At 38.3% G+C, this 19,105-nt stretch overlaps 1 protein-coding gene and 1 long non-coding RNA gene across 6 annotated transcripts in view; one reads left to right on the top strand and one right to left on the bottom strand.

The window, feature by feature from the left end:
• RNASEH2B (ribonuclease H2 subunit B) overlaps nucleotides 1–19,105 on the top strand; it is a 74,885-nt gene that overhangs the window by 4,356 nt on the left and 51,424 nt on the right. For 4 of the 5 annotated variants that reach the window (XR_011427723.1, XM_023621552.2, XM_023621553.2 and 1 more), the window contains exons 2-3: nucleotides 16,826–16,897; nucleotides 18,806–18,913. Coding sequence is in view for 4 of the 5 variants with exons in the window: in XM_023621552.2 (XP_023477320.1) it covers nucleotides 16,826–16,897; nucleotides 18,806–18,913 (180 nt within the window). In the remaining variant the exon portion in view is untranslated. Of the gene's footprint in view, nucleotides 1–16,825; nucleotides 16,898–18,791; nucleotides 18,914–19,105 lie in introns of all 5 variants that reach the window. The other variant, XM_023621551.2, reaches the window with a different exon arrangement.
• LOC138918393 (uncharacterized) lies at nucleotides 865–1,759 on the bottom strand. Its single transcript, XR_011427724.1, has 2 exons — nucleotides 1,622–1,759; nucleotides 865–1,083 (listed from the first exon to the last, which is right to left on the bottom strand). It is a non-coding gene; the product is annotated as an uncharacterized lncRNA (long non-coding RNA).

The following is a 19,105-nucleotide window of genomic DNA, read 5'->3' as shown; positions in this document are numbered from 1 at the left end:
CAGGTTTGAAGTTTAAAGTATGTGGCAAAGGAAGAGTTACTATAGACCTAAGTGACTTTTCAATGGCCCTGAAATAAACCAAAAAACAAAAAATGCTTTTTTCCTCCTTTACCTACGGGCGCATGGTTAATTTCAGAAGAAAAATTTGAGCAGGTTTTTTGTTCTTTGTCAACCCTGTTTGCATGTGTCTACGTTTGTGTTTAGAAATATACCTTGTGGGCTGAAAGCTTCCTCACTTTCAGAAGAGTTTATTCACAGGAGAGGAACCTGCACTTAACTTGACCAGTGATGGGAAACCTGGCCAACTCAAGGGCTGACTGCAGACAACCTCTGAATCATTAAGCTCAGCTTCGTGGAAGATTTGTCACTTACTGAATGATCTGCAGGCGGTCGGCAGCGGGGGAGTCTCTGAGTTTTCCAGCACAGAGCATGGTTAACATTTTCCACATGAATCCGGAGTCTGGCTTTATCTTTGTGAAACATTTTTTGGTGGGAACTCGACTGACCTTTCTCAGATGGCCACTGGATCTGTTCCCCTTGCTCTCTGAGCACCTTCTGAAGTGATGGACATAATCAGTTGCCAGTTGGTGTAATCAGGCTGTTTCTGGAGCCTGATCTTGTCCTGCTAGTAATTGTTCCAAAAGACCTGGGATGTTTATAAGTGAGAACTCATGACTCTTACTTAATCCTGTAGAGCAGAGAAAAATTCATGAAAGTAAGCAATGTTCATACTTTGTTATTTGAATAGCAGGACTGGGGCAGTGTGGGTTTTCCCTGTATCCTCTGAGCTTTAGGCATGATGTTAAGAAACAGTAACTCATCAATGTCGTCTAAAGCCTGACTGTAATAAAACACACCCAAAACTAGATTGATGCTATTTATTAGCTCTGTGTCCTTGGACAAATTACATCCTCATTGTAAAGCCTCCATTGCCCCGTCTCTGCACTGCGGGGTACAGTTCTGGTCTCCCCGGGTTGCTGTCCGTTGGGTTGCTGTCCGTTGGTGAGTCACAGGTAAGCTCCGTCTTGCACCCGAGCTCCTAGCCCCAGGGCTGGGACAGAGTAGGCTTTCAATAAACATTTACTGAAAGAGTAGATGTCTCACATTACATTTCTTCCTGCAGTCATTTTTTTTTTTTTTTTTGCTTATGCCAATCATTTTCCTCCTTTTTCACTTCTCTCCAAATTCTACCCTTTCTTGAAGGCTCAGTTCAATTTTAGTTTCTACGAAGCTAAGCCATTTGTATGTCTCACAAAATGAATTCCAATGTCGTTAAATTTTTCTGCTTCTGCCTTTATTTCACTATTTACTCTTACTGCTTATTTACTGTGAAACACTTAGAGATATTGGGATTACACAACTTCTCTTTCCTTGAATACCCATGACCTTGTGTCTGCCTGGACCCCTGCCCACTCTTCTCCACGATCTCTTCCTGGCAAATGCCTACTTATCCTTTAAACCCAGTGCAAGAGTCACCTCCTCCAGGAAGCCTTCCCTCTGAGCCTCTCCTCCTCTTAGTGTGCAAGTTAGTGGTACCTCTTTGACCACCTACACATTTCGTTGTGATTATTCAGTTCACCATCATTTTTACGTAAATATATGTCCCACACCCAATACATGCCTGTAGCTGGGGAGAATGCAGACGCGTTCTCCCTGAGTGGCCACCGTTAGCATCTCAGTGGTGGGCGCCTTGACCTTAGCTTCGGTGCCCAGCCTTGCCCAGTGCCTCTGAAAGCAGAGCATGCCAGTTAGGACTTCCAGCCTTTTGTTCAGAGGTCCTTTATATTTGCTCTAAAAATATCCTTAAAAGTGACTTTCTATTCTAGGTATGACTGTTGGCTAAAGTGGAATGGGCTAGCTGGTGAAAGAGTCTGATATGTGCACTCGGAGGCCTGTTTATTATCTGCCTCTGAAACAGCTAGAATCCAGGCTGGCTGAGGTCTCTCTAACCAGAGCCTGTTTCCCAGTGACGGCTTAAAGTCCCCACAACGTTGAGTGAGGCTCTCTGCCGTGATCAGTTGCTCTTTTAATCTCAGTTTGACCATTTGACGCTTCATTTACACATTTTTCTCCCAGTGTTTTTTTTTAAATAACTTTTTTTTATTAGAATAGTAGCATGTATCCAATATAGAAATTTTAGTAATGCAGAAAAATATAAAGAAGAATATAATTTGTTTATTATCCTGCCACTTAAAAATAGACATATTTCTTTCCAGTCTTTTTATGTTGTATGTATCATAAAATGAATTCCAGTGTTCTTAAATTTTTTTCTATTTCTGCCTTTATTTTGTTATTTATTCTTGCTACTTATTTGCTATAACACTCACTAAAACATTCACGGATGTTGGGGTTACACAAGAGTACTATATGGTCCTGCTCACTACAGAGAATTAGAAAAAGATGGGTAAATTAATTTAACGGAGAGCTAGCGGACTGAGATTTTTCTCTTGATTTTGATAAAGACAGAAATTCACACAGTGACGTGAACAAACCTGACAAAGAGAATTTGTAGGTCACACTTTGAGCTTTGAAGAGGCTTATTATGAGTTTATTTATATTGTAAGAAATATACCGAATATGAAGTACTGCTTCACAGGGTAGACAGTACATATTTGGAATGGATTATCTTTAAGAGTGGCTAAAGACTGAAAATACAAGGAGAGGCAAGACAGATGAAGATAAATTCACAGAACCGTAATGAACAGCATGGCAAACTAGGATGTTTTGAAAGGCATTTGAGGTTGAATTTTTGAGGACAGCCAATGACTTCCTGCAAACGTCCTCTAGTGTGCTTGCCGCAAATAGGATGCAAGTTTGAATAGACCATGAGTCTACCTTGGTATGGAAATTACAGTTTGTTTAATGTGGGGCCAGTGCATCCTGATGGTGTATAGAACCTGGCTTAGACTTCTGTAGGAGTTTATTAGCAGGTTCACAGATTCCTAAGAAGGCCTGCTGTGTACTCGGGGCAGAGGTGTGGGGGTGGTGAAGAGCATAAGGAAATATGGATCTAGGATGTTGCAGCCCCAGGAGGTCCAGAGTTTCTGCCTCTCTGAGCAGAACTTAAGTTTCTTTTCTCAACCAACTTCCTCCGCTTAGTGGAAAACAGGCTGCACGCTGCACCAAGCCTCGGATTTCCTGGTGCCTGCTGCCCCTTTTCTTTTAATTCTAATTTTAAACTTTAAACCAATCCTTCTGACTGGCCCCACTGTGACCACATGTAATCCTACCCTGCACCTTCTACTAGCTGTGGCCAGCGAGGGGCAGGTTCAACTGCAAGCATGAGGTGGGAGAAGGGGAGAACAAGGGGGCGTTGGAGAGTATGGAGTGCTTTTCCCGAAAAAGGACAAGGTGCAGGATAGACTGCCCAAGAGCTCGCCACTGCTGTCACTTTCCAGTGTGACTGAATTTTGGCCAGAAGCCTGAGCCCCATGGGACCTGGTCTGTCTCAGTCAAGCATTCGGAGTTTCTCAGTTGTTGCTGGTCTCTGATTGGATGGCACATAGGTATGGCAGAGGCTTATTTGTATGGAGAATTGGATTTTGGGTGTAACTTATACTCTCCTTTGTTTACCCAAGGTTTACGTAGTTTTTAGGAAGCCCATCTCCTAGGCTTTATCTTCTAACTCTTATAGCTTTGCAATGCACTATGATGTGTGTTATTGTATTTGACCCTCACAATGACCCTGGGAAGTCTCACAGCAAGCTTTATTATCTCCATTTTACAAGACTCAGAGAAGTCAAATAATCTGTCCAACACTCAATAGGAATTAAGTGGCCAAGATTGCTGGCTCTCCCCAGTCTCCCAGGGCCCCTGCTGTGTGCTGACTGAATGCTGGTACTCCCCACTGTGGGAGAGATAGGAGGGCCAGGACACCTGTGGTTCCCTCTGTTGTCAGTTTGATGATCGAGGACCAGGCACATCTCCTTTCCTGGAGCCAGCCCAGGTTGATATTGGACATCCCAGTCAGATCTGTCCTTTCTACCGCTCCAGAATTTTCCTGCTTCCTACATATTTCAAGGCCTTAGCTCCATCTCTGTGTGTTGCTGGTCTTTGTGGCTTTGAATTGGCTGCAAACCTGAACTTTTTCATCAGTTTCTTCACTGCACAGGCCATTCCAGAAATATGGCTGTCGATAGGGACAGCCCTAAAAGAATGGAGATTTTATCTTCTGTGGTCTGGTGAAGGCCAGGATTTATTATTTTTCAAAGCTTCAAAATAAAAAGATATTAGAGGAACCCATTACTTGGAAATTATTTTTCTAGTGCATGCCTCTCTCTGGCTTTCCTGGTTTGCCTCCTGTAGTGTTTGAAGATGCTGAGAGCTTCAAAGCCAGTAAAATGACCCCAGCCTCTTTGATGGCAGTGCTCACATCTTGGGAAGGGAAAGCATATAGCTATTACTGAAATTAGCATTCCTGGAAGTGGCAAGTAACTTGAAAATTATGCTGATTTGTCTTGCATGCATTGTATTTGTGTCCTAGCAAGCGTTTCCAAGGCGGTATCTCTGGCGATCAGACAGAAGGCAACCAAGGGGTCTGAATATATTCTAATGGCTGAAGTCTAAAGAAACGGAATAGGACCCGTTTAGAACACAGTATTGCAAGAGCATGAGGGTGATAATCTCGTCCTTTTTTCTTTCTATTGGGTCTTCTTGAGAAACCTGAATAGCCTTGATGTGGTATCTAAAAATAACGTGAATGGTGCTTTGATGTCTGTTCTTTCTTCTCCGTGTAACAGTGGGTATGTGTGTCTCAGGGCTTATCTGCTATGTGCCTAAAAGCAGACAGGGTCATGAACAAATGTCCATTGCTTCCAAGTCATAAGAACACTTGGCAAAAAGGTGGTTTTCTCTCTCCTATGTCTTTGAACTTTAAATGATATGAATAAACTTGTCTTAACCAAGAGAGGGATAAGAAAGAGCTGCCAAGTTTAGAAACTGGTTGATAGATTTCATATCAACTGTACCACAACCCATACTATATATTCTGTAGATGAAAACTACTGTTCCATTTTGGCTTGTACAGTACTTCATGGCTGACTTTTCCAAATTACAGAATGGTTAAGCAATGCATTGATGCATGCTGTATACTCTTAATTTTTAAGCATTAAAATGTCGCAGATAAGCGGGGGTGGAGGGCGGTTGGTATGTACAGCTATGTGTGGGGCATGGTAATCTCTAATAGGAAAATCAGTTTCCTTTTCTTGCCATTGGTCAAGCTTAACTCTATCTGTTTTTATCACTAGGTGTTTCTTGTATCCCACAACAAGTTTCTTTCATCCTTCTTTTATGGATTCTTTGATCCTGCCTTTTTCTCTTTCTTGCTTCCCCCAGTTCCCCCTCCTTCCTCTTCCTTCTGCTGCACCCCTGGCAGTGTGGTGTACTGGCTGAATTGGAGTGGAGGCAGCTGATGAGAAGATGCTCTGGTCTTCAAGCCTGGGGAAGACAGAACAAGAGGGGGACAGATGAGATTGAGATGTCTGTGTCATAGGAGAACAGTCATACCAAGATCATCATTGTGTCTCAGAGCTGCAGCTCGTGTTCTCTGAGTTAAGGAGGATGGGATTTGAGGTTAAGAGTTTCCCTAAAGTGTCGTAGTTTAAAACGTTTGTTGCCTCAGTTTAAATCCTGGCTCTCTATATAGTTGTCGAGCAGCTCTGTGACCTTGGACAGGTTTCTTAACGTTGGGCAAGTTTATCATCCAAAAAAGTGGGAATTAAAATAGTACCTACCTCATAGAGATGTTACGAGGATTATATTTTGTAACCTACATAAAGGACATTGCCTGGTATATAGTAAATGCCTGATATATTAGCCATTATTTGTTATTTTATATTCATTGGACACAGTTGTCTTTTTGTAACTGGTACGTTTTCTTTAAAGTTCAAATGTCAGGAAAGTAGCAATCAGAATTTCCTGTATGTTGAGGTATTTACATTGGGATGGTAAACGGACGGAAGATTTGCGGTTGGAGTTAATGGTGACCAGTGGACATAAAATTGTATCTTTACAGAGAACACAGAGACCATAAGAAAACTGCTATGGAATTGGTTAGACATGAGAAACTAGAGTGGCAGGACTTGAGATAATTGGAAAGTTTAAGAAATTACTGAATCCGAAATGCCCAAAAAGACTGAGTACCTGTATCTGATTTGTCTGACTTTTTTCTCTCTTATCCAGCATGGCTTATATCATCTCTTATGTAAGAGAAAACAGTCAAAAAAAGAAAGCATAAAGCTTACTCCTTTAAAAATATAATGTGAAGTCTTGTTTATTCAGCATAGTTTTAGAAGAAGGTGTTTCATATGAGTAAATTTTCTAGATAGATTGTTTGGCTCATTGAGTATCAAAACTTGCTTTTACCGATTCTTATTGAGCTTTTTTCTAAAATCGAACAACACGTTCATGTAACCTTTATTGAGCATATTCCATGTGCCAGAAACTGTGCTGAATACTATATTTTATCTTAACTTTTGCACATAAAATGCGTTGTGTTCTGGCTTTTTAAACAGGATATACTGGTCCTAATTTAATCTCTTCTTGGAAAGCTAATTGTTAGGTGCTTAGGTAATTCTGTGCTTGGAACTTTCTACTTTTGTATTTTGATCCTATTATTCCCTACATATCCTTACTGTTTCCATGTAGTTGAGAGGGAGGAAACTGATTCTTTTTTGAGTGCTTATTACATATTCTAGGCACTTTGACATACATTGTATTTAGCCTAACAAAGACCTGCAAAATAATAATTATTATGCCCACTTTATAAATGAAACAACTGAGGGACAGAGAGGTTGAGTATCTTCCCAAGGTCACACTGCTGAGTAAGAAGAGGAACTGTGACTGGAATATGGACCTCTCCGATTCCAGATCTTGTGTTCTTCCTCTGCTGATATTAGCAAAGAAATAGACATCAGTTAAAAATAGGTTTATAGAGGAGAACCCTTCTTTACACTCTCACTCTCTTACTTTTCTGATTCTTTCCTATTATTCTAAAAGCAGAGTTTCTCTTCCCTAATTAATTTAGCTATCCTTTAGCTGTGCTAGGTGCAGGTAAAAGTTAGAAAAAAGGTGAAGCTTCCAAGCCTTGTGGGTGAGGAACTCGCCTATGGGATGACCCAGGGTTTTCCAAATTTGAATGAAAATAAAAAACTCTTTAACTTTGATAGAGCCTTTAACTTATAGTCACAAGTAACTTTGCATGCCTAAGGCCAGGTATAGAGTAAGGAATTTATCAGAAGTGTTATAGCAATATGAGGTCTTTCCTCATACTAAGCCTTCAAAATCTGATGGGGGTAAATTCGCCCCTCCATAAAAGCAATGAAAACATTGGGAAAGGTGGCCAAAATCAACTTTTTCAGAACTCTTGAAATTAGCCAAAGGCTTTCAACAATCTGTGGAGTGTTTATTCAAGAAAAACTGCTGAATCTCATTAAGTAGGATTTGTGGCATTGTAACTTGAACTGCTCCCATCTCCCTCTGCTCAGGTCTGCAGTAACCTTGAAAACCAGCAGTCTTACAAACATGGTACTTGTAAAAACCAGCAGCCTTGCAACCACTGGATGGGGCAAGCCTTGTTTTGAGCTCCTCGAAAAAGTACCATTCCCAGAGCATTGTCCCTATTTGACCTTCGCATGCCTCCTTGAAAAAGCCCCATTCACAGAGCATTGTTCTTATTTGACCTGACTTGGAGCTCAGAACTTGCTCTGTGAGAAAAGCCCTCTTCCCAGGGCCTTTGTCAAAAACACTCAGTGGCAATTGTTTAACATTGCAGCTGCTGAGGGGGCAATACCACTTGGGCAAATAAGAACCTGGCCAAAAACCTAAAAGGAAAATATGGGAATAAGATGTCCATAAGAGGCTTTGAAAAGCTCTGACATATTCCTAGGGAATTAGAAGGCTCTGCACCTGTGCTGAGCTGTGTGCATGTTCAGGAAAGACCTGAGAGGGCCCTAATCTCTCACCTCTGACGGATCTTGAGGCTCTAGGCAAGCAGTAAAAAAGATAAGGCAGAAGTTTAAACTGCTTGAGTGTTGAAAGTGTGCCCCAACAAACATGCAGAACCCCTCAGGAAAGGTTGGGAGACTTACTGGTTCAAAACATTTAAGGAAATATAAGACCAATAATTAGCTAACCACTAGGCTAACTGAGATATCAGTGCTTGCACACTACAGGGAATACAGACTTTACAGGATTAGTCCAGGAAAGTTACTAAAGTAGCAAATAGTAACAACTACAGTGATGACAAAAATCAGCAACAACAGCAAATCTTGAGGAGCTAGGGGAGAGGAGACTTATTTCCAGAATTACCCCATTTATTATTCTATTATCTAAAGCGTCCAGTTAAAAAAAAAGAGGTATGAGACACACAAAGAAATAGGGAAGTACGCAGGAGGAAATACATACACAGGGGGAAAAAAGTAATCAAGAGAAACTGTCCCCCAGGGGGCCCAGATGTTGGACTTATTCTACAAGGGTTTTAATTAGCTGTTATAAATATGCTTCAAGAACTAAAGCAAACCATGTCTAAAGAATTAAAGGAAAGTATGACAATGGAGTCCCACAAAATAGAGTATATCAATAAAGAGAGAGAGAAATTATAAAAGAATATCTAAATTCTGGAGTTGAAAAGTACAATAACTTAAATGAAAAATTCACTAGTAGGCTCAACAGTAGATTTGAGCTGACAGAGGAAAGAAAGAGCAAATTTGAAGATGGATAAGTTGGAATTTACCAGGCTGTGGAACAGAAAAAAAAAAAGAAGAAAACTGAACAAGTCTCGGAGGCCTGTAGGACACCATCAAGCATATCAACATATGTATAATGGGAGTCCCAAAAGGAAAAGAGAGAAAAGGGTGAAAAGAAAATTTGAAGAATTAATGGCCAAACATTTCCCAAATTTGATGAAAGATGTTAATCTACACATCCAAGAAGCTCAGAAAATGCCAAGTAGGAAAAACTGAAGGAGGTCCATGCCTCCACACATCATAGTCAAACTGTCAAAAGACAGAGATAGAGAGAATCTTAAAAGCAGCGAAAGAAAAATGACTCATCAAGTAGAAGGGATCCTCAATAAGATTAACAGCTGATTTCTCATTAGAAACCACAGAGGCCAAAAATTAGTGGAATGACATATTCAAGATGCTGAAAGAAAAAGACTCTCAAGCAAGAATTGTATAAATCAACTGACCTAACAGACATCTATAGAACACTCCACTTAACAACAGGGAATATGCATTCTCTCAAGTGAACATGGAACACTCTCCAGAGCAAACTATTCTGTTGGCCATAAAATAAACCTCAATAAACTTAAAAAGGATTGAAATTATATATAAAAAAAAAATATGCTCTCCAAAAATAATGAAATGAAAATAGAAGGCAATAACAGAAGAAAATTTGGGGACTTCACAAATATGTAGAAATTAAACAACTCACTCCTAAATAACCTATGAATCAGGGAAGAAATTACATGGGAAACCAGAAAGTACTTTCGAATGAGTGAAAATGAAACACAGTATATCAAAAACATATGGGATGAAGATAAAGAAGTGTTTAGAGCGAAATATGTAGGCTATGCATGTCTATATTAAAAAGGAAGAAAGATCTCAAGTCAATAACCTACTCTTCTATCATAACAAACTAAAAAGAAGAGCAAACTAAACCCATAGCAACTAGAGGGAAGAAACAAAGATTAGAGCAGAAATAAATGAAACTGAGAACAGAAAAACAACAGAGAGAAAAATCATTGAAACCAAAGTTGGCCTCTTTGAAAAGATCAACAAAATTGACAAATCTTTGGCTAGACTGACCAAGAAAAAAAGAGAGAAGACTCAGATTACTAAAATGAGGAATGAAAGAGGGGGCATCACTACTGATGTTACAGAAATAAAAAAGGATTATAAGGGAACACTGTGAACAACTGTATGCCAACAAAGGTTAACTTAGGTGAGATGGACAAATCTTTTGAAAGGCATAAACTACCAAAACTGACTCAAGAAGAAATAGACAATGTGAATAGACCTATAGGATGTAAAGAGATTAAATTAGTAAATTAAAACCTTTCCATAGAAAAATGCCCAATCCCAGATAGCTTCAAGGGTGAATTCTACTAAACATTGAATTTACAAACTCTTACAACAAGTGGGAAAAGAGAGAACACTTCCCAACTCATTCTACAAGATCAGTATTACCCTGATACTAAAACCAGATAAAGACATCTGAAGACAGGAAAACTACAGACCAATATCCCTTATGAACAAAAATGCAAAAATCCTCAACAACTAGCAAACCAAATCCAGGAGTATGTAAAAAGTGGGACATATCCTAGGAAAGCAAGGTTCATTCAACATAGCCAAAATTAATCAATGTAATATACCAATTTAGTAAAATAAAGGCCCAAAATCACATATTCATCTCAATAGCCACAGAGAAAGCATTGAAAAAACCTAATGCTTTTTCATGATAAAAACACTCAACAAATTAGGAATAGGGAACTTTCTCAGTCTGAAAAATGACATCACTGAAAAACCACAGCTAACATTGTGCTAACACATTTCATACGAAAGTTATTTTATATGTTGAAATGAAAAAATTTTAGATATATTAGGTTAAATGAAATATATCATTAAAATTTATTTTACCTATTTTTAATGTGACTGCTAGAACATTTTAAATTATACTCATGGCTCACATTTGTGGAATACATTGTATTTCTGTTGGACAGCAAAGTCCTGGACCCAGGGCCTCCGGGTCCTGGCAGCTTTAGGTCCTATTCCCTGCCCTGTAGAACTGGACGACTGTGGGCTGGGGGCAGAGCGTGGGGATTGATGGACTGCGGTGGAGAAGTGGGCAGAGGAAGATGAAGGAATTGAATGCAGTCTTTCTGTGAGGGCAGTTGTTTTGTTTTATTCCCAACTATTTCTTCAGTGCCTAGAATAGTGCCTAAACTGGTAGCAGAAAATTGGTAATATAAAAAAGATTCAATAAGAGGGTGGGGTTTATTATTACATGGTTGTTTATTCATCACCTGATATTGGCTGTGTCCTCCTGTGGATACACAGAATCTAGCCAATGAGAAGGCAGTTTAGTGAGGACAGACTTGGTATTTGATCATTGTTAACCATGAGCTGAGTGTACAAGATGCTATATGGGACAAAGAGGAAATGGAGAGTGGTAGCTGCCTTTGACAAAGGAGTTTGTTGTTGCCTGGCTTTTTGATTGTGCGAGGCAAAATGTTTGCCTAATAATTTTTTTTTCATATTTAGGGAAAATATATTTAAAGTCTGCACTTTATGTAAAATCATCTGATTTCTAAATATTGGCACCTAATTAAAATTATTTTTAAAGTGTGCATATCAAACAAAACCCTTTTGGGTTGGGCCCAGGAGCCAGCTAAAGATTTAGCTGGTGAAGAGAATGCATAATTCCTTTGTTTCCTTAGCCATCAAAGCAAAGAATTTAACCTATGCTAGGCAAGGAAGCCTTCCCAGACTTGCTCGTCTATGTTATATCTTCTTTCACAAGGTTTCATTTTCCGTGTATTTCTTCTTTGTAGCAGTTGTTACATTTGCAGTCTGTTTGTGCCTGTGACTGCTTGATTTACTATCTGTCTCCTCCACAGAATGTCCATAAGCTCCCAATGGGTAGGGGCTGGGTCTATTTTTGCTAATCAAACTGTCAATGAATGAATGAAGTGGGCAGGAGAGGCTAAGTTTGAAATGCATTCCATGGTTAAAGAGAGACAAAACAATTTGAATTTAGTATCTCACTTGGAATTCTGTGTGGAAATGTTCAGTCCAAGAGCAAGTTGTTTTTACAACACAGTGTGAGAAAAGATGACTTTTTTCCCCTACTGAATAGACATTTCAGCATTATCTACACTAATATATCTCAAAGCATATTTCAGAGAACCCTGGCATTTGCAGCAGAACACATTAATGTCAGTATTTATTTGTCCTTAGTAATTCCAACGTTCTTATAGTTTGACATTTTAGGCTATAGCTAATCCTCTGGACTTAACTGCCCTTCCTGGGAAAAATGGAAACACTGCTTCCCTTGTATAGTTATTAAAAATATATTTTTAAGACTTTTGGTATTTGTAAACTTTAATTATTTTAAGCTCTGGAGGAATGGGAAAGCTGAAGGAGAACTGGCAAGGATCGCTAGAACCAAAATTTTCTATTGAAAAAAAGGAAACAAGAAATCAATAATAATTCACCAGGTTAAAGCTGAAAGATTTACTGTAGTGCTGAAATAAAATAAAGGGTGTCTTGCTGAAAAAGAGAGAGGTCACTTTTCTCTCTGCCATGAGACATAATGAAGATATGTGATGCTGGAAAAGTGAGACACAGCAGGGGGGAAAAGAGAGAAAACCACAACCTGCTTTAGTTTTGTGGAAAAGTTTTTAACAGTGCTAAACTTTATCCTTTACATTTTTATAAGTTGCAGAAAAGAAAGTCTTTTAAAAGATTCTTGAAATTGAATCTGTATGGTTCCATTTATATAACATTCTCAGAATGACAAAATTATAGAGACGGAGAACACATTAGTGGTTGTCAGGGGTTAGAGATGGTGCAGAAGGTTCTATCAGTTTTTGCTTTGCATCTTGAAGGTCTGTATTTGTGAGCCTAAACATTTAGGATTATTTCCTCCTGATCCTTCCGTCATTATGAAATGACCTTCTTTATTGCTGGTAATAGTCTGTGTCTGTTATTAAGAGAGCCCTTTCATCTTTCTATTAATTTGTGTTAACACAATAAGCATGATATATCTTCTTCCTTCCTTTTGCTTTTAATCTACTTGTGTTTTTATATTTAAAGTGTGTTTCGTATAGGAACATGTAGTTTTGTCTTACTTCTTTGTGCAATCTGACAATTTCTGCCTGTGGACTGGGGTGTACAGACTATTTACATGGAATCTGATTATTGGTGTGGTTTGGTTCGAGTCTGCCATGTTGCTGTTTATTTTCTGTTTGTCTCATCTGTTCTTTGTACTTTTTTATGCCCTTTCTACCTTCTTTTTGATTATTTTTTATGATTCGATTTCATCTCCTGTGTTGTCTTATTAGTGACCGCAATTTTGTTTTGTAGTTTTAGTCGCTGCTTTAGGGTTTATTGTACAGATACGTTGATTACGTCGACCTTCAAGTGTTGTTCCACCACTTCACATAGAGCATAAGAAACTTACAATACTGTGCTTTCATGTCTCCGCTCCCGGCCTTTATGCTATTGTTGCCATACATATGTTATAAACCTTGCGCTAAACTGTTGTTAATTTTGTTTAGTCAATGATCTTTAAAAAAACCCTTATTTATTTACCCCTGCAGTCACCATTATCAGTGTTCCTCATTGCTTTCTTTACATTTATATTTTCATCTGGTTATCACATTCCTTCTACCACAAGCACTTCCTTTAATCTTCATTGTAGTGTGGGTCTGTTAGCGATTATTTATTTCAGTTCTTGTATGTCTGAAAAAGTCTATTTATCACTTTCCTTTTTCAAGGATATTTTCTCTGGGTTCATCATATTTTCTTTTAGTACTTTAATGTTGTCTTCTGGCTTACATTGTTTCTGATAAGAAATTTACTGTCATTTTTAGCTTTGTTCCTCTGTATATAATGTCTTTTTTTCTCTGTTAGCTTTTCAGATTCTCTCTTTATTACTGGTTTTGAACTATTGATTCTGATGTATAGTTTTTTCCTATTTCTTGTGCTTTGGGTTTATTGAACTTCTTGGATGTGTGGGATTATGTTTTTCATCGAATTTGAAAATGTTCAGCCATACTTTCTTCAAATATTTTTTCTGTTCTCCATGTCCTCTGTTTCAGGAACTCCAATTAAGTATATATTATTAGGTTGCTTGAAGTTGTCCCACAGTTTACTGATACTCGTTTTTTACTTTTATTTCTATTTCTCTGTGTTTTCATTTTAGATAGTTTCTACTGCTATGTCTTCAAGTTCATTAATCTTTTCTTCTGCCACTAATCCCATCTGGTGTATTTTTCATTTCAATTTGGGTCTTTTTAAAAAATCTTCTTCTTGGGGCTGGCCTGGTGGCATAGTGGTTAAGTCTGTGCATTCCGCTTTAGCAGCCCAGGGTTCGTGGCTTCGGATCCCAGGTACAGACCTACACACTGCTCACCAAACAGTGCCGTGGCGGCGTCCCATATACAAAATAGAGGAAGATTGGCACAGATGTTAGCTCAGGGACAATCTCCCTGACACACACACACAAAATCTTCTGTGTCTCCACTTAATTTTTTTTGCATGAGGAATACTGTTTTTAATGACCTTGATTGTTCATTCTAACATCTGTGTCTAATATCAATACCCTTCTCTCAATAATTGATTTCTTTAATTTTTTCATTATGGGCCATATTTTTCAGCTTCTTTGAATGCCTAGTAATATTTGATTAGATGCCAGACATTTTATAAATGTGCCAGACATTTACCTTTTTGGCTGATGAATATTTTTGTATTCCTATAAATAATCTTGAGCTTCAATCTGGGACACAGTGAAGATACTTGGAAACAGTATGATCCTTTTAGGTCTTGCTTTTGAAGTTAGTTTGGTGGGACGAGAGCAGCATTTAGTCTAGATTTATTTATTCCCTGCTACTCAGGCAGGACCCTTTTGAGTACGCTACCCAATGCCCTCTGAATTATGAGGTTTTCCAGTGTGTCTGGGAACAGGCCCAATTCAGGGCCCTGAATGAATGTGAGCTACTATTCTGGCTAATCTGTTCAGATGGTTTTCCTCCTAGCCCTCAGGGAGTGTCATCATGTGGATGCATTGATGAGTACTCTGTTGCATATTCAAGTTATACCCTTTGCAGATCCCTGGGATTTTCTTTCTTTCTAGCTCTCTCCTTTCCCGTATGCTGACCTGTGAACTCTAGCCATGGTGTCTCCAGAACTCTCAGCTTCATCTCTTCAACTCAGGGAGTCTGCCAGTCTTCACCTAGGTTCTTGGTTCTGCACTGTGACCTGGAAACTCTCTCAAGGCAGTAAGCTGGGGTATTCATAGGGCTCACCTCAGCTCTTTCCCCTCTCTCAGGGATCACTGTCCTGTATGGCTCAGTGTCCAGTGTCGTGAGAATAGTTGTTTCACATATCTTGTTGTTTTGTTTTTTTTTATTGTCTCAGGTGGGAGGTTAAATTGGGTTCCTGTTACTCCATTTGGTTGCAAGTGGAAATCTCAAAATTAGGGGTTTTTTCTTTGAGGAAGATGAACCCTGAGCTAGCATCCACTGCCAATCCTCCTCTTTTTGCTGAGGAAGATTGGCCCTGAGCTAACGTCCATGCCCATCTTTCTCTACCTTATAAGTGGGACGCCTACCACAGCATGGCTTGACAAGCAGTGTGTAAGTCCATGCCTGGGATCCGAACTGGCGAACCCTGGGCTGCTGAAGCAGAGCAGACAAACTTAACCACTATGCCACTGGGCCTGCCTCAAAATTAGGGTTTTTTTCTTTATATATTTAATGTCACTATTATTTTAAGAAGAAAGTTGTATTTTAACCGTTCCTTCCCTCAGAGTTGTCTGATTTGCTCTTTGGTAGGTTGTTGCTCTGTCCATTTCTTCATCTTATCAAAGCCCCTTTGTTCCTTTTGGAGAGAGAGTCCTCAAGAGAGTTCTGTGAATGTGCCACTCAAAATTTGTGGAGGGTGTTCTAAATAAAATTGTCATGGTCTTTATGTTTTGATCTATATGATTAAAACGTTAGCAGTGAAATATGGTAGAGGAAACATAATGAGGGGACTTACCTCACTAGATATTAAAATGTATTTTAAAGCTATAATCAAAATATTGAGGTACTAATGCTCATAAAGACACAGATTAATGGACCAATATAGAACATCCATAGACAGACTTATAAATATATTTTAAACATTTAGCATAAAGGAATATTTCAATGATGGGTTGGTACAACTGTAGATGGTGTTGGTACAACTGGACAACTCATTGAAAACAAATTAAAGTTGGATCTCCTCCCCGTTTCTCATGCTCAGATATATTCCAGCTAGGTTAAAGATACAATATGAAGGTGTTAGGAGAAAATATAGGCAATTCACACAATCTTGAGGAAAAGAAGACTTTTCTAAGTATCATACAAAGGGTACAACCATAATGGAAAATATGGATATAATTACACAAAGATTTTACATCTTCTGCATGGCAAAAATATCGTTAAAAACAGAGTTGATATCCTTACTGTATAAAGATTCCTCATAAAGTAGTAAAATAAAGATGAAAACCCCACTGGAAAAACTGGCAGAGGACACGATTAGGTAATCACGATTAGGGGCAAAAACTATAAATGTCCAGTTAATTTTTATTTTAAAATGTTCCATTTCATAAAAATAGTAATACTAGTAATAATAACTATCATTTATTCTGTGTTTCTGTTTGTCTGAGTATTAAAAACTTCCAACAGATGAGCTAATTTAATCCTTTAAAAGGCAAGTATATATGTTACGATCATCATTTTATAAATGCGACAACTGAGATAGGACATGAAGAACCTTGTCCAAGGCGACAAAGCTGTCACATGGTTGAGCCAAGGTTATATATAACCCAGGCCATCTGCCTTAGAGTCCTGCTCCCCATCACTCAAAGAAATAAATTAAAACTACCTAAAATTCCACTGCACCCTACGGAGAAATTGATAATTTGCTCAACTCCACACAGCTTGTAAGCAATAGAATTGAGTTAAAAATTTTAGAAAGAAAAATCATATAAATAGAAGAAAGAAAAACACAGTCAAGTAACTAAGGTGAGCAACAAAGCAAATGTCTTTTAATTTTACAAACTCATCATTTCTTTTCAGAATATTTAAAAGATGCTTCAAAGAAGATGAAAAGTGGGCTTATGTTTATAAAATTGGTTAATCCATGTTCAGGTAAGTTTCCCCCCCTTCCCTTTCCTCCCCCCTCCCCCGATGATGGTAACTTGAACATGTTTTTAAACATTGTGACTGAAAAGGGTACACACTTATTTGCCTTTGTGTGTTCCTTCTTCCTGAATAGCTTTTAAAGGTAAGACGGTGTTGCAGGGTGGCAGAAGCAAGATAATGACATGACTAGTCTTCTCAGATAATTCACTTGACCTAAACATTTTTTAATTCTTATAATTTTCATCCATAGAACTGTTCATTCATCAGAAATGCTGGCAAAACAAAAAAAGTAGTATGTTTGATTTCTCTCTGAAAACAGACTAATTTTCTTTGGCTCTTAAGCCAACTTTTCTTAGAGTAGTTATCTGACATTAGCCTCCATTTATATTCATTTTATGTTATAAAGCAAAATAAACAACCAGAGTTAAAAAAAAAAAAAAAAAAGAGCGAGAGAAAGTTTTTCTTGACGTGCCAAGATTTTGAGTAGTTTCATTTTTAGCTGTACTTTCCTTATTTTGTTCTGACCAAAAAGTACTATATTTTTTCCCTGTCAAAGGGTAATTTTCTTTTTGTATTTAACTCGTATATTGAAGAGACACATATTTTATCAGAAATGACTTTATTTTAATTTTATAGTCAGTCTATTTTATGTTTTGTTTTCTAATTTTTAGGCAAAAATCTTAAAATATACTATAAATATATAGTAATATTGATGATACTATTTATCTCTATGTGGAATTGTTTTTCCATTAATTTATTTTACAAGATTTATAAGGTTATTATTAATTTTATAGGTTTTTGAGTGGACATCTGATACTTAGCAAATTAGAGCATTCTCCTGGTGACTGTGTTACTGAATAGTAAAGCGAGGGAAAGGCAATAGGTAGTGTTATTGTTGTTGGAAAGACATATAAGTAAAAGCAACAAGAGAGGAAAACATTCCTGGCTTCCTCCAGTTTTCCTTTCTTTGAAATGAAATTGAATATAGTTGGTAAGCTTTATTATTTGGAACTCCTAATTATGCGTAAGACTAAGTTGAGGTGAAAATAGTTTTTCAAGAGAAAGTTTAGGTAGCAGTAAATATTTTAAAGTGTTTAACAAAAGTAGAGGTACAAAAAAGTCAGCCTTCTTGTAAAATTTCTGTTTTATCTGAATGTTCACAGATAACAGAGGAATAAATGTTTGTATCTGTTACATTGACTATAGAAAAATAAAGGCTAATATTTGCTAAGCACTTGATATATGCCAAGTACTGTTTTAGGAACTTTATGTGTATTTGGTCTCTTTAATCCTTGTAAAAACCCTGTGAGGTAGGTTCCGTATTGCTCCCATTTTACAGTTGTGGAAACAGAGGCACGGAAAGGTTTACGTAACTGCCCCACCGGCACGTGCCCAGCCTGGAAAGAGATTCAAACTCAGGGGCACTGATTACACTATGTTTAGAAAAAAATGTCAGCATTGAAGGGCCCTTGCGTTTCTCACTTAGAGCTGGCCTTCGGGGTCTGCAGGCTCAGTTCCTATCTTGGGCCCCACGTGTGGGGAGGCACACACTGCCCTGGGGACAGGGGCCCACATGCCAGCTCAGTTCCTCTGGCTGAACCATTAGGTTTGGGTAGTTTAAGAATGCGTTTTCCCCCCTGATCTGAGGGAGGGTTCCGTGAGAGGCTTTACAGCGGTTAGGATAAACGATTTGCTCTTTTTTATTTATTGGTTTAAGTTTAGTGAGGATTATAGAGCTGGAAAACAAGCATCTGTATATAATAGCTATAAGCTTTCCTTGGGGTCAGTTTGTATAGAATGTATCTATGTATGTTTGTGTTCATATTAGGAACATTCCTCAGAACTATTGGATAGTCTTGATTTTTGTGTGTGTGTGAGAAAACTTACAAATAAAAAACAGATTTGTCTTAACAGGGGAAGGAGCCATTTACTTGTTCAATATATGTCTGCAGCAGCTGTTTGAAATAAAAGTTTTCAAGGAAAAACACCATTCTTGGTTTATAAATCAATCGGTTCAATCAGGTAAGTGACTAGTGTATATGTCTTCATCAGTTAAGCGCGTGCTCTAGCTTTTCCGTCCTTCATGCACGGGCGCACGGGTCTGTCTACCCGGCTGGGACTTTAGTCCATGGGTTTTTCTCCCTTGGTATCACAGCAGGGTTTAATCAAGGAGAAAAGAAAGATAAATTTGAGCAAATTTAGATCAATACCATA

Source organism: Equus caballus, chromosome 17, assembly GCF_041296265.1.
Source record: "Equus caballus isolate H_3958 breed thoroughbred chromosome 17, TB-T2T, whole genome shotgun sequence".
Classification (NCBI taxonomy): Eukaryota; Metazoa; Chordata; class Mammalia; order Perissodactyla; family Equidae; genus Equus; species Equus caballus.
This window is presented reverse-complemented; position numbering and strand designations above follow the sequence as displayed.